General features: G+C 42.7%; 1 protein-coding gene across 4 annotated transcripts in view; it reads left to right on the top strand.

The window, feature by feature from the left end:
• Window positions 1-11457, top strand: part of nav3 (neuron navigator 3) — a 142226-nt gene extending 130769 nt beyond the window's left edge. For 2 of the 4 annotated variants that reach the window (XM_035528027.1, XM_035528029.1), the window contains 12 exons: window positions 1626-1779; window positions 1959-2142; window positions 3026-3123; window positions 3966-4061; window positions 4780-4948; window positions 5834-6069; window positions 6396-6553; window positions 6948-7019; window positions 7775-7971; window positions 8273-8391; window positions 8563-8766; window positions 10207-11457. In XM_035528027.1, the coding sequence (XP_035383920.1) occupies window positions 1626-1779; window positions 1959-2142; window positions 3026-3123; window positions 3966-4061; window positions 4780-4948; window positions 5834-6069; window positions 6396-6553; window positions 6948-7019; window positions 7775-7971; window positions 8273-8391; window positions 8563-8766; window positions 10207-10326 (1807 nt within the window). In that variant the 3' untranslated portion in view covers window positions 10327-11457. Of the gene's footprint in view, window positions 1-549; window positions 637-1625; window positions 1780-1958; window positions 2143-3025; window positions 3124-3965; window positions 4062-4779; window positions 4949-5833; window positions 6070-6395; window positions 6554-6947; window positions 7020-7774; window positions 7972-8272; window positions 8392-8562; window positions 8767-10206 lie in introns of all 4 variants that reach the window. The other 2 variants (XM_035528026.1, XM_035528028.1) reach the window with 2 other exon arrangements.
• The last annotated feature ends 3304 nt before the right edge of the window (window positions 11458-14761 follow it).

The following is a 14761-nucleotide window of genomic DNA, read 5'->3' on the forward strand; positions in this document are numbered from 1 at the left end:
ATGTCTTCATCCACCACAGAGTGAGTGCACACACACACACACACACACACACACACACATACAAACACCACGGCAACACCCAATGCTTACACATGTCTTCATCAACCACAGAGTGAGTGCACACGCACACACACACACACACACACACACACACACACACACAAACACACCACAGCAACACCCAGCCTTTACACATGTCTTCATCAACCACAGAGTGAGTGTACGCACACACACACACACCAACCACCACAGCAACACACAGCCTTTACACATGTTGTCATTGACCACTGAGTTCATACAGCACAAGAAGTCTAACACGTCTTCGTTGACCACAGACATGCACATATGTATCCCCAGTAACTTCCATATTTTGATGCCTGTACACATGTGTACAGTGTCACTCTTTAATATTGATTTAATATCTATTCATCTATTCAGTTTTTTTCACTGCACTATTTCAAGCTCCGTGAATGTCTTTTCATTTTTCAGTCCGGTAGTAAAGTTCCCCTACATGTGACTGTCCTGAAATCCGTCTGTGTGTGTGTGTAGTATGTGTGTATGCGATAACAAGGCTTCCCTGATTTGGATGCCAAAGAAAAGGCAAAATGGCCACGTCATCTACAAGCACAGATCTCGGTAAAGGCAGCTTGGTGCATGCTGGGATGGCCATCCAAATAGTGCTTTAGAACAGGGGTGTCCAGCCCTGCTCCTGGAGACCTGGACTCCTGTACAGCTCATTGCCATACTAATCCACCACAACTGCTTCTAAAATTTCCTTGCGGAGGACCAGACTGAGGTTGGATCTCCAGGCGCATGTTTGGAACCCTAATGTGTGCCACATATGATGAAATCCCAGTGCATGAGGGCTACATGTAGATGCAACTTGTGTTGCCTTTGAAGTAGCAAAATAACCTGAAGTGCATAACCTAACAATGTCACTGAATTTACACACTGAATGTTTTTGAAATATTTCACCAATTTTAGCTGTAAGACGTACGTAGACCTGCAGAGTGACAGTGTGGCGTTGAGCATAGCGGCAGTAGCTGTGTGTGTGTGGTGCAGTTTTGATGAGCATGGTTGATCTCTGACCTCTGACGGGTTTGTCTGCTGTGCCTGATCTTCAGAGGTTTCCGTAGGTTCACCTGAGAACTGTTTGTCTAATGCCCCTAGCAGCCTGCTGGACCGTGCTTGAGATTGGGAGAAATTATGAACTTGTTCCCTTTCCACTTGTTTGTGTGTGTGTATGTGTGTGTGTGTGTTTGAGTATGTGAACAGTAGAACATGCTCAGTAAAAGTGTAATTCATCAGGGTATTAGTGGTTGAGGATATTAGTGGTTGTGCTTCTTGTAACTCCTCTTGTGGTGTGTGTGTGTGTGTGTGTGTGTGTGTGTGTGTGTGTGTGTGTGCACGTGTGTGCATGTGTATGTTTGCACGCATGCGCGCGTGTGTGCGTGCGTGCGTGTGTGCGTGTGTGTGTGTGTGTGTATGTGTGCACGCATGTGCGCGTGTGTGTGTGCGTGCGTGCGTGTGCGTGTGCGTGTGTGTGTGTGTGTGTGTGTGTGCGTACGTGCGTGCGTGTGTGTGTGTGTGTGTGTGTGTGTGTGTGTGTGTGTGTGTGTGTGCAGGCTTTGTGAGTGTACTGAGGCAGAGGCAGAGATTATTCTGCAGCTGAAGAATGAGCTCAGGGAGAAGGAGCTGAAACTGACCGACATCAGGCTGGAGGCTCTGAGCTCCGCACACCACCTGGACCAGATACGCGAGGCCATGAACCGCATGCAGGTAGGAGAGTGGGCCAGCACAAGAACCAGTCCAGCGCAGGCCAGAGGGGAGTGGGCCATTTTATTCATTATTTTGCACATATTTTTCCAAAATGCGGATACGTTTCTTGTTCCGTCCATGGACGAAAATCTTAATTTTGATTGTTTTTCTTTGTGTCTCTGTCTCATGCTTGGTGACAGAACGAGATTGAGTTACTGAAGGCAGAGAATGACAGACTAAAGTCCAGTGGAAGCTCCACCCCTGCTACGCCCGCCAAAATGGCCCGCCCCCCTTCTGAAGCCTCAAGCACCTCCTCCTCTTCCTCGCGCCAGTCACTGGGACTCTCTCTCAACAACCTCAACATAACAGAAACCATCATGTCAGGTATGGCATGTTAAGAGTGTTATTAATGGATTATTAAGGACTGCCCAAGTGTTAGTTTTCCAATGCATTGATCTCACAAGTTCAGGGTTTGTAGATTCATGATTTCCTACAGCATGCATCTCCTAATTTGCATCTCCTAATTTGCTTATTCCATGCACATTTTCCTTGCACAAAACTCCAGTCTCTCTGGAGCACCATGCGATTAAGTGCCTTGCTCGGTAGCCGACTGGATCAGGCCCAGGGCTCCTGTGCGGGCCGGGCTGTTTGGCTCAGGACGGAGCGAGGGCAGAGTGAAGCTCTCATCCGTACTGGGCAAGCCCTAATGTCACAGCGGCATCCTTGTCCCCGTCTCGGCGCCACGTGTGGCCCGACTAATTAAAATCACAAGTACTATGCTGCTGCTCGGGATTCTGGGGGACACACCAAGGAGGCTGTTAACACTCCTCAACACACCGTCATGCTGGAATGGCAGTGAAATACCAAACACCTGAGCACACACACACACACACACACACACACACACACACACACACACACACACACTGTGCTCTGGCACCTCATCCCCCACCCACATACACACACTACTTTAGACCGTAGCCCATCAAACCACTTGCAAAATACCAGCCTTCTAAAAGCATTTATTCCAGCTCGATTAGAGATCGCATCACCCACGCACAAACACACACACAATAAAGCTTGATGCATGTCATTCAGAAGCAAGGCCCCTATTCATTTATTCGCCGTTCAGCTGGGAGACATGAAAAAAGCATGTATGCGCTGACGTTGATGACTCGCACGCCGTCTCGTTGTGTGAGTCTCTTCCATTAGGCATGCTCAGCGCTGCTGTGTCTGCCCGATGACTCTGGCTTTGTGTCCTTCACAGATTTGCTCCTGGACGACAGCTGTGAGGGGAACCTGCGGAAGGAAGGCCGCAGAGTGCGGATAGTGGTCACCATCTCCGGCGAGTCCAACAGGACCAAGGTGAGCTGGAGCTTTAGATGAATAGGAGGAACTATTTCAGCACATGAGTAATTCAGTACATAGATTGCAAGGTCACCAGTTGGTCTCAGCGTCCTTTAACTAAGAGAATAAATGCAGACACGCAGCATACACAATGCAATGTATACTTTGTGCACAGTTATTAGGCAAGAGAGTATTTTGACCATTTCATCATTTTTATGCATATTTTCCATCTCCAAACTGTATATACTTGAATGCTTATTGGATGATGTGGTGATGAGGTGATGTGTATTTGTGTAATGAGGAAGGGTGCGGCCTAAGGAGATCAACACCCTATATCAAGGGGTGCATAATTATTAGGCAGCTTCTTTCCTCAGGCAAAATGGGCCAAAAAAGAGATTTAACTGATTCCGAAAAGAACAAAAAAGTTTTTAGGCGACACTTTCAGGAAAAAGTCTGCATCTTTCATGAACACCATGATTTTTATGCAGGACAATGCTCCATCGCATGCATCGAAGTACCCCACTGCGTGGCTGGCCAGTAAAGGTCTTAAAGATGAAAGAATAATGACATGGCCCCCTGCCTCACTAGACCTGAACCCTACTGAGAACCTGTGGGCCATTCTTAAACAGGAGATTTATGATGAAGGAAAACAGTACAACTCTCTGAACAGTGTCTGGGAGGCTATGGTTTCTGCTGCAGAAAAAGTTGATCGTCAACAGATTAAGAAACTGCATGAATTTTTTAATAGTCAGAAATGTTATTTGTAAATTTAAGTGAGACAATTTTTTATTTCACACATGTTGATACAAGCAATGTTAACAGTAATCTAACCATTAAATACCTCAAATGTCCAATCACAGGCAGTACAGAGTCAGGGGCATCTAATTGGCTCCATCGGGGTCAGCGGGAAGACAAAGTGGGACGTGTTGGATGGTGTGATACGACGGCTGTTCAAGGTTAGAACTCAGTATTTCTTTATTAACTAATAATGCTGCATAGGATCTTAGTACTTAATTCAGTTAGTACAGTACGTATTAAGACTTTATACTTGACACGAGCTCAGTAGTTAGTACTTTGCGCTGCTAGCACATAAGCACGAGAGTATTGGTAGTTTGTAGTACTTATTCAGTGTTTATACTGTATAAAATTTCAGCAATTCTTAGTACTCATCACTTCTTTATTAATTAGTAATAGCTCAGAAAAAGCTCAGTACTTACAGCACGCAAAGCACTTGTGACCCTTAGTACTAACTATACTTGCTACTAATACCATGTGAGGAAAGCTTAGTATTTATTGCTAAGTAATAATTGCTGAAAGAGTATTAACACTACATAAAACTACATATATTATTGATACTATGTAATACCTGAAAATTGTGCTGTACTTTTGAAAGAAATATATTAAAAACTTTCTAACATCGAACATTATGAATCTGTACAAAGTAGGCTATGAAACCTGCTATTTGGCATATGGTAAAGACCCTCTAAAGAAAGCCAACATTTTGCACTTTAACCTTGTAATCTTTTTTTTTTTTTTTTCCATTTCAAATACAATGTTCTAGAGTCCTTAGTATTTCATCTCATCTACGTGGTTTATGTGCGTGGTATGTGTGTGATTTTGGGGGACAAGCATGTGTGTTTCATGTTTATTCCTGCGTGTGGGTGTGTGGGTCAGGAGTACGTGTTTCGTGTGGACCCGCTGACGAGTCTGGGCTTGACCTCAGACAGCATAGCGAGCTACAGGATGGGCGAGATCATTCGCTCCAGTGTGTCTGAGCTCCCCGAGCTCCTGCCCTGTGGATACCTGGTGGGGGGCGGTAACACCATCAGTGTCGCTCTCAGAGGTGAGACGCGTCTCTCTGTTCCTCTCTGCCAGGTCTCCTGGAAGATGGCGCCATGAGCTACTTTGCCAGTGTCTAATGTAAAAAAAAGTAAATAAATCACAAAAACAGAACAGAAAAACACAGCATTATATTTGCTGAGTGTTCTGAATCTTTAACTTCTGAACCAAATGAAACAAAGTTTTCAGGACATTAACCAAATAAATCTGACTTTCATCAGAGGACAGTTTCTCAACCTCCTTTATGACATAGAAATTATATTTATGTCCAATTAAAATATCTACAGCAACCACATTTACAGTGATATTTATTAACAAACCGATTCAATTCATGTTGAGGTTAATGAACTAATGGAGAGTGCAGTACTACTAGCTATCTGTCCCTAATTGTCGGGCTTAATGCAGAAGAATTATACAACACATACTAGCTGCATCTTTATTGCACATGGGATGGTTTAATTCTTCCTTTATTTGTTACTTTATTTCAAAGCTTGGTTGACTGAGAGAGAGTCAAATATGAAAGTGGAAAGATATCAGATATCGCTGGTGTAGTGGATGTAATGGATAGAAGGTACCAGATATGTGACTCCATCCGTTCCAGGGTGCATGTGTCACTACTGTCTAACAGTAGGAGCTCTTGGAGCTTGGAGTGTGTGAGGAGAGCTAACACTTTTACTATCTGTTTGTGTGTAATATAAGGATACATATACAAAAATACAAAACAATTATATAGGTTCTGTAATATGTAGCACATTTTATGCAAACAAAAAAAAAAAGAATTGGTCAAACTCACTAAATAAGATAAAATAAGTTTTAAAAAATTGTACAGTAATAATAATAATAATAATAACTATGCAGTAAATAAAGTGGCCCGTGTGTCCGTGCCCAGGTGTGAGGGAGAGCAGCATCGACAGCCTGGTGTTCGACACACTCATCCCCAAGCCCGTCATGCAGCGCTACCTGAACCTGCTGATGGAACATCGCCGGATCATCCTGTCCGGACCCAGCGGCACGGGGAAGTCCTTCCTGGCCAGGCGCCTGGCCTACTACATCATCACCAAGAGCGGCCAGGAGGTCAGCGACTGCAACGTGGCCTGCTTCAGCGTGGACCAGAAGTCCAGCACGGTGAGCGCAGGGCTCGGGAGGGCCGCGCACCACTTATAACACAAACGGCAAGCACGGGGCGCTCAAAGGTCTGCAAGGTTGACATGAGCAGGCATCCTGACTTTAGAAGAGAAAATAAGAGTCCGTAGAGGTCGAACAGACAGCACTAAAACAGGCTTTGGTATTCTTGCAAAACAAAGTGCTTAAGAAAACTTAGTGGCATGCACTTATGCACATCTGGGAGAATAATGAGTGACCTCTGACCGATTGCGTATGCTCCTGTTGGGTGTGTGGTGGGTGTCTGTGTTCATGCACACCTGTGTGTTTGCATTTGTTGGCTTTTACAGCAGGACCTGCGCCAGTATTTGTCTAGCCTAGCAGAGCAGTGCAACTCAGAAGGGAGTGAGGGAGAGCTCCCCCTGGTGGTGGTCCTGGATAATTTGCACCATATTGGATCTCTCAGTGATATCTTCAATGGCTTTCTCAACTGCAAATATCACAAATGGTAATATATCAAGTCCTAACACATGGCATTGGTGATAATGCTCATAATAATTTATGCAGTTTAGTGTTTCCTTCTAACTTAATAATAATTACTTTATCAAAGTAGGTTTTGTATATTTAAAAAAACATGTGCCAAGAAAACATTGATACATAATCAATAAACAGCCCATAACATGTCTTTTTTTATGAAACAGTCATTATCGAGTAAACAGAAATAAGATTAAATTGTTGAAAACTAAGAAAAAGGAACAAAAAAATAAATAATTGACATACACTAAAACAAATAGTGCTTAATTGTATTTGTGAGTAAGTGTTTTGTTGGACAGTTTAGTTGGACAGTAAGAGGTTTTGTTGGACATGTGTAAAGGCTGTCTAACTTCGTGTTCCTTTTACAGCCCGTATGTCATCGGAACCATGAACCAGGGGGTGTCTTCCTCCCCCAACCTGGAGCTGCATCATAACTTCAGGTGTGGGGATCTGCCGGATCTGCGGACATCACTGGAGTTTTCTTAGCCTGCTGGGCCTGAGGTCACAGCGTGTCACGGTCATGTTGGAGCTTATAGTCTTGTTGTAGCAGAGAGATTTACAGTCTGGTGGTTGTTCATTCTAACAGTGGCGTCATGCCAGAACCACTCGTACGAAATGATTTGTTGTTAAATCAGTTGTATAAGCAAGTCATGTACAGTAGCTTTTTTTTATTTTACTCTGACTCTATAACCCTCATGACTTCAAACCATTTCTGTGTGTGATGGTAGGGACCTTAAGTGACTCTTTCTTGTCTTTGTCAGATCTTAATTCCACTCTTGGTGTTTTTATGGTGACGTTTCATGTACTGATCTCTGAAAACAGAGTGTTTTTGTCCTGTAGATGGGGATTGATATGAAGAACACTTCCAGACAAACTGTGTAGGGCACGTATAGGGCATTTTTGGGGCCTCACACATTAAGATCTCATGAACGCACACTCTTGTACAAACAGGGCCAATTACCACAATTTGGTAAATTGATTTGCTGAATCTGATGAGGCACATGCATACTTTACAATATTCTTCCTATGGAGTAAATGGAAATGTATGAGGCCCTTTGGTGTGTCATGTCATTTCCAGGATTTCTGTCTATCACACACACACACACACACAAATACAGACACACACACACACTAATGAGACTTGTATTATGAGAGTGAAGCCCTCTGATCATGGTGCTTACACCTGTGCGTGTAGGTGGGTGTTGTGTGCAAACCACACTGAGCCTGTCAGGGGCTTCCTGGGACGATTCCTCCGTCGAAAACTCATCGAGACAGAAATTGAGAAGAACACACGTAGTAATGACCTCATCAAGATCATCGACTGGATCCCCAAAACCTGGCAACACCTCAACTCCTTCCTAGAAGCTCACAGCTCCTCAGACGTCACTATCGGTAATCCATACCCACATGCTTACCCATTCACACACATCCACACATGCACTTACATCCTATACATATTCACACAGAAAGTTTAGCAATACATGACACATTCACATCTACTGTTACCACAACCATTGGCAGCATGAGAGACACGCAAGTTTTTAAAAGTCTGAAATTAAGTCTGAAACTTAATTTTGACTCAGAGCTCAGAGGCACTTGTCATGTTAGCTTGTGTATTAGAGCCAGTTTGAGGGTTGAACAGTAAGGATTGAACAGTGTGTGTGAGGGTGTCTTAGATGTTTTGCTCTTGCAGGTCCAAGGCTCTTCCTGTCTTGTCCAATGGATGTTGATGCCTCTCGTGTGTGGTTCACTGACTTGTGGAACTTTTCTCTAGTGCCATACTTATTAGAGGCAGTGCGGGAGGGACTACAGGTAATCGCGCGCACACACACACACACACACACACACACACACACACACACACACACACACACAATCTAAATCAGTACTATAAAATGTGCAGGTCTATGAATGATTAGGATAATTTCTTATGTATTCAAGTGTGACTTTTGTGTCTTACTGGCCTGTTTCTCTCCCCTGTAGCTTTATGGTAAGCGAGCAGCATGGGAGGATCCTTCCAAATGGGCCATTGACACCTACCCATGGAGCTCCGCCTCCCTGCAACACGACAGCCAATCACTGCTGCAGCTCCGGCCGGAAGATGTTGGCTATGACAGCTATGGCTCATTGAAAGATGGCGCCTCCTCCAAGCAAGTGTCCCAGAGTGACACAGAGGGAGACCCACTGGTAAACACTGTTCTCACCGTATGTCACTGGAGTCTGTCCTCAGACCTCATGAAGGGACACCCCCCTTCCAAGACCAACAAGAACCTGAACACAATCAGTTCACTTATATGCCCTGATGGAGTCTGAGAGTAGACTCCCTGAAGCATGGCTCACTGCAGGGCACAGAGGTAACTGTGAGGTGACTATGAGGTGACTGAGGTGACTGTGAGGTGAGGGTGAGGTGACTGAGATGACTGAGGTGACTATGAGGTGACTATGAGGTGACTATGAGGTGACTGAGGTGAGGGTGAGGTGACTGAGGTGACTGAGGTAACTGTGAGGTGACTATGAGGTGACTGAGGTGACTGTGAGGTGAGGGTGAGGTGACTGAGGTGACTGTGAGGTGACGGTGAGGTGACTCGGCAGCTCATTGGTTAAAGTACTTGACTTGTAATATGAAGATTGTGGGTTTAAGCCCAGCCACTGCCAAGTTGCCACTGTTGGGCCCCTGAGCAAGACCCTTAACCCTCAATTACACAAGTTGTACAATTGTACAATTACACATAATTGTAAGTCGCTTTGGGTAAAAGCATCAGATAAATCTAAGTTACTGAGGTGACTGCTTGTCACATCTTTCCACAGAGCCAGAAATGTGCAAACCAAGTGTGTATGTGTGTGTACATCAAGCAAAGAATCTTCTGACTCCAGTGGACATAACTGCAGACGTTCAGAGAGTCTGTAGTAACTTGATTTGTTTAATCCATTTGGTGGAGCCACTGACACCAAGTGTTTCATCGCTTTTCTGTAGTTATTGTATCTAGACATTGATAATTATTGTATCTAGGGATTAAGAGCAGTTTGCTCAACACACTAGAGTGGTCTTTGAACGTGTCTAAAACTGCCTGATCTCTTCTCATGTCTCCCCCCTTTTTAAACCAAAACAGACGTTCCGAGATTATAAGGTGACATGACTTCCACTGTGTCCAAATTCCAGTGATTAGTTCCTCATTAGTATATAGTAGCTCATTGATACGCGGATTGGTGTGTGTGTGTGTGTGTGTAGACTCTAGCACTTAGCTGTTTTCTTCACTGTGTGACAGTGTTGGTAGATTCCCAGTGTAATATATGCGGTACCTTGTTCTGTGTGACTGTCATGTTTTGTTTGGCTTGTGTACCAGTGGTTTAACTGTACTATAGTGGTAACATCCATCCCCATTCCTCTGTGTCTGTATGCTGTCATGTTTGCATTAGTGTCATTATGTGCCTGTTAGCGTGTGCGCACCAGTGTGTGTGTGTGTGTGTGTGTGTGTGTGTGTGTGTGTGTGTGCGAGAAAGAGACCTGGTGTTTTAAGGAAGGTAGGAATGTGCCTTTTTATGTGTGTGCATCTGTTTTCATAAGTTGCAGATGTGGTGATGACTCTTCTTTCCCACTCTCTCTGTCTCCGCCCACTCCCTTACTAGATGAATATGCTAATGAGACTACAGGAAGCTGCTAACTACTCCAGCGCCCAGAGCTGTGACAGCGACAGTGCCAGTCACCATGACGACCTTCTAGACTCTTCCCTCGAGTCGGCCCTGTAAGCCCCACCATGAGGAAGAGCCTTCTTCCTATTGGTTTATCAGCATAACAGATCCGATGGCTCACTGGGCGTTAGTGGGCAGTATAGATGGCCGCTCTAGTGCCCCTGCTGGGAGACCTGCCCCCTCTGAGGCTGAAGAGGCAGAGAAGAGATGCCTGGACAGTGCTGGAAGCACACAAAACACTGGTGAAATGTGCAATTAAAAAAAAATAACCAAACAAACAAAAATAACAACTGGAAGTCTTTGTTTGTTTTCATTTGGTTAGCGATCTCCATGTTAACTAACGTTGTTTACACGAGTAGGAGTCTTTGTTCAGTTCACCGAGGTGCTGCAGTGAGGAAAAGGGCAACATACCCAGTCCAGACCTCAGTAAACCTGGTGCTGCTGCAGTGCCGAAATTAGTTCTCTAGTTTATGCTCATTCCCACCCGGCGACATTCACGCCAAACCAACAAGCACAAGTGCTTCTCGTGTCATGTCTGCTACTGTGAAGCTCTTCACCACTCGCACCACTCAGTACACTGCCAAGCGTGCAACAACAACAGCCCCTTTATAGTCGCCCTCGACAACCTGACTCAAGCTTGCAGTGCGGTAGTCTCGTCCCTTTGAATCAGTGACCATGCGTGCAGTTCCTTTTCTCTCCCCAGCGGAGCAGCAGAGAGGTAACGAGTGACGAGGATGTGTGCATGGATGAAGGAGGAAACTAGCCTGATTCTGGTGCTTTTATTGCTGCCTTATATGTGCTGAGCTCTGGCAGACAGTTCAGTAGGCCTGTATTCTTAAGACCGTGGATGTGCAGAAAAGCGGCGTCTCCCAGTGGCGCGGCACTTTAGGATGGAATTTTAAACCCGATATCCCGATATATGCCACGTCCACATATTTTATTTTTGTTACCTGACAAGTGAGTTAGAATTAAGACACACTATTGAAAAATATGTTCAAATGTATAATAATTAAGGGGATGGGATAACTTTATGTAATCCCAGCTGAGCTGGGAAAAACAACCAAGATGAGCACAACTCTGACAAGTTGCTTCACTAGCATGCTGTTTGAGATATGAGTGTGCTTGTATGTGTGTTTGTCTGTGTGTGTGTGTGTGTGTGTGTGTGTGTGTGTGTGTGTGTGTGTATGTATGTGTGTATGTATGTGTGTATGTATGTGTGTGTGTATGTGTGTGTGTGTGTGTCTGTGTTCATTTCTGTGTATGTATGTGTCTAGAGGCATTTGGAATGTTTTGGGGTTTTTTTCTCAGTGCACAAGCTTGTGTGCAGACATTTGAATTGATCCATTAGGTTTTTTTGTTCTGCAGTTGAGAGTGTGAGTTGTAAATATCCAAGTCTTGCACAGTTTTTCAAAGATGCATTCTACCTAGTCAAAGTTGCAGACCTGCTCTTCTTGCCTAACAGAAAGCAGTAATTGTTTTAAAGAGGAAAAAAATGCAAACCAGCAAGCTAACCAGTCTTAGTATGTTATGTAATGACTGGTGATTACAACTGCAGCAGTCTAATACAGTGAAGGTAAAATGATTTTATAATGTAGAACATATTACTGTTCCCTGTCAGAGGTGCAAAATCATATGCAAATCAAATCAGCTAATTCATTAACACTAGATTTGATTCATTAACAGTAGATTTGGACATGTTTGCTTCAGTTCCTCTCCATTCTTTACAGATTAAATGTAATTTCTGGTAAAGTTGGCATTAAGGGGAAAAAAAGAACAAAATAATCCAACATTTACGCAAAATATAGGGATACCATTTTACTGTGAAATAATTTTAATTTCGCAAGACTTTGCACAAGTGCTTTTTTCTGATTTGTTTACAAAAAGTGAATCTTTGTTTCAGCCTGCTGTTCTAAAGGTGCAGAGTACTAAACACACCAGGTGCTATGGGTGACCTTTCCAACAGAGCCAACCCGACCTCAGGTTGACCCCACCCTCTCGCCACTCTGAGTGGGAGCCTCAGATTCACCTCCTCAGGCACACGTCACATAGAACCACATCAAATTCTGCATGCCTTTCTTCATTGGTCGATCCCTCGGTATTTTTTAAATTATTATTTTAATTATTTTGTTATATTTTCTTCCTCAGTATTTTTCCCACTTGAAGAAAAGAGATACAGAGCTAGTCCTGTACTTTTAAATGTTGTGCCTGTGTGTTGTTTGCTGATTGGTGATCTTATCTCACGTCAAAGCATCAATCAATTTCTACCCCCCAAATCTCATCCTCGACTGCCTAAAACCATTTGAAACTAAACAAACCCTAAACATTGTGATTGTGTCTGTGGATCTTGACCTGTTTTTCTTTTCTTTTGTCTTTTTTAATCACTTAATTGCAAATACATTTTGGTGAGAGCATGGCATTACTACTTTCAGAGTATTTCTTTTCAGGTGGAACATTTGTGCGTAAATGTTTTATATTTTGTACATTTGTAAGTAACATATCATGTAAATAGCAAGAGACCACAATTTAAATCATCTGAAGAATTTTGTAGTCTTTGTAAAACCCTAATAAATGGTGTTTGGTGTCACCTGAGAATTTTTATTTCTGTTGTTGTTCCATAAACACGTTAATATCCTTTACATACACATATAAACACACATACAAAATCTGATGAACAGTGACCTTGTAGACAGAAACTGACCAGTAATGAATGGTCTGGATGTTGGCTGATTCATGATGCCTGTCTCACACTCGCACACACACGCACGCACGCACGCACACACACACACACACACACACACACACACACACACACACACACACACATATATATATATATATATATATATATATATATATATGAAACACACCCAGTACACGAATAAATAATTATTTGCTATGCACAAACTGCAACAAAATAGCAGAAACTCTTTCACACCTTCATGCTTTAAAATTTTCAATTTGCAAATGACAAAAACCTTTTTTAGTGCTCCACTGATACAACATATGAATTAAAATAACTAAAAATTGACTTATTTGTTCACCATGACTATACATGAAATTGTGGATCTGCATAAATCAATTTCATAAAATTATTAAACCTCTATTTTTTTTTCCATCTTAGAATAAGTATATATTTCCATATGTGCAGACATATTCAAATTGTGAAAGATTGCATAAAGAAAATTTGTTACCAAGGCAAATTTAGAATAAGATAAACTACCCAATCAAATGTACAGAATACATTTATTTGTTCAGTCCTGATTATTTGAAATATAACAATACCTTTTAGATCGCTCAAGCACACTGATTTTCTAAACTATCAACTACAATCAGGAGAATAATATGAGCCATGTGAGTCTATAGAAGCTGGATGAGATGAAACATTTCAGCTTTATGGTCATTCTTAGATCACGTCTGTAGTGAGGTCCTCTGAGCAGCTGTCTATGTCACGAGTCTGGTATATCTGTAAGTGAGCTCTGGTTTTCATTCACTGCTCTGTTTTCCTGAGACAGCCCATTGCTGTTTGAAATAACCTGTCATAACTTCAGACTCTGTCTCTCTTGACACTTGAAATGTTGTTGGGTTAGTTCTGCTTCAGGCTGCACTGCATTTTGGATAACCCAGGGATAATCAATAGATCAGACTGAACTGAACCCAGGAATAATCAATGATCAGACTGAACGGAACCTGCAAAGCCTGTAGCAATTCACATCTTCAGGAGAATCTGAAGCCAGTAATCTCAACCTCTTCTCTTAAAGGACAGTAAACATGACTGCTCTTCAAGTCATTTAATCTCCTTCCTCTCCTTTTCCTTTCCTGATAATTAACCTCTGTGTATGTGTGTTAGAAAAAAATATATAAGGAAAAGGACTGGGGTTAGGCACACCCTCATTTAATACTGTAATCTTGGTCCAGATTCCAGTCCATCACTGTCCAACAACAACTTCTCCAATGATTTCAACTGAAGCTTTTCTTTATGGAAAGGTTGATTTTAATTAAACTTCATTACGTTCAGTTTCTAGGAGCAGCAAGAATGGTGTGTGTAAATATGAGCAAAACATTTAAACATAAAACTGCCACACTTCCTATGAACCCTAGTACATTTACATTTACATTTATGGCATTTGGCAGACACTCGTCTCCAGAGCGACTTACAAAGGTGCTTTGTCATTTACTCATGGAATACATCCTAGCCAGTACAGTAGGTTAGAGTCCAATATACCAATGATCTAGAATACTGTAAAAATGCAGGGATCACTGCTGATACATGGAAGTACAAAATGAATAAACTCTATCTCAGATAACAATCAGTGCAATAAACAATAAGTACTAGAGTTAATCAACATAGGAGCAGTCAACATCAGTGCAATAAACAATACACTATAATAAGTAAAGTTTCAGTTAGTCAATGTAGGAGCAGGGTCAGTGGTCATTTAAATAGTCCACAAATAGATGGGTCTTCAGTCTTCATTTGAAGACTGCAAGGGACTCT

The sequence above is a fragment of the Electrophorus electricus genome, chromosome 7 (assembly GCF_013358815.1).
Source record: "Electrophorus electricus isolate fEleEle1 chromosome 7, fEleEle1.pri, whole genome shotgun sequence".
NCBI classification, from domain to species: domain Eukaryota; kingdom Metazoa; phylum Chordata; class Actinopteri; order Gymnotiformes; family Gymnotidae; genus Electrophorus; species Electrophorus electricus.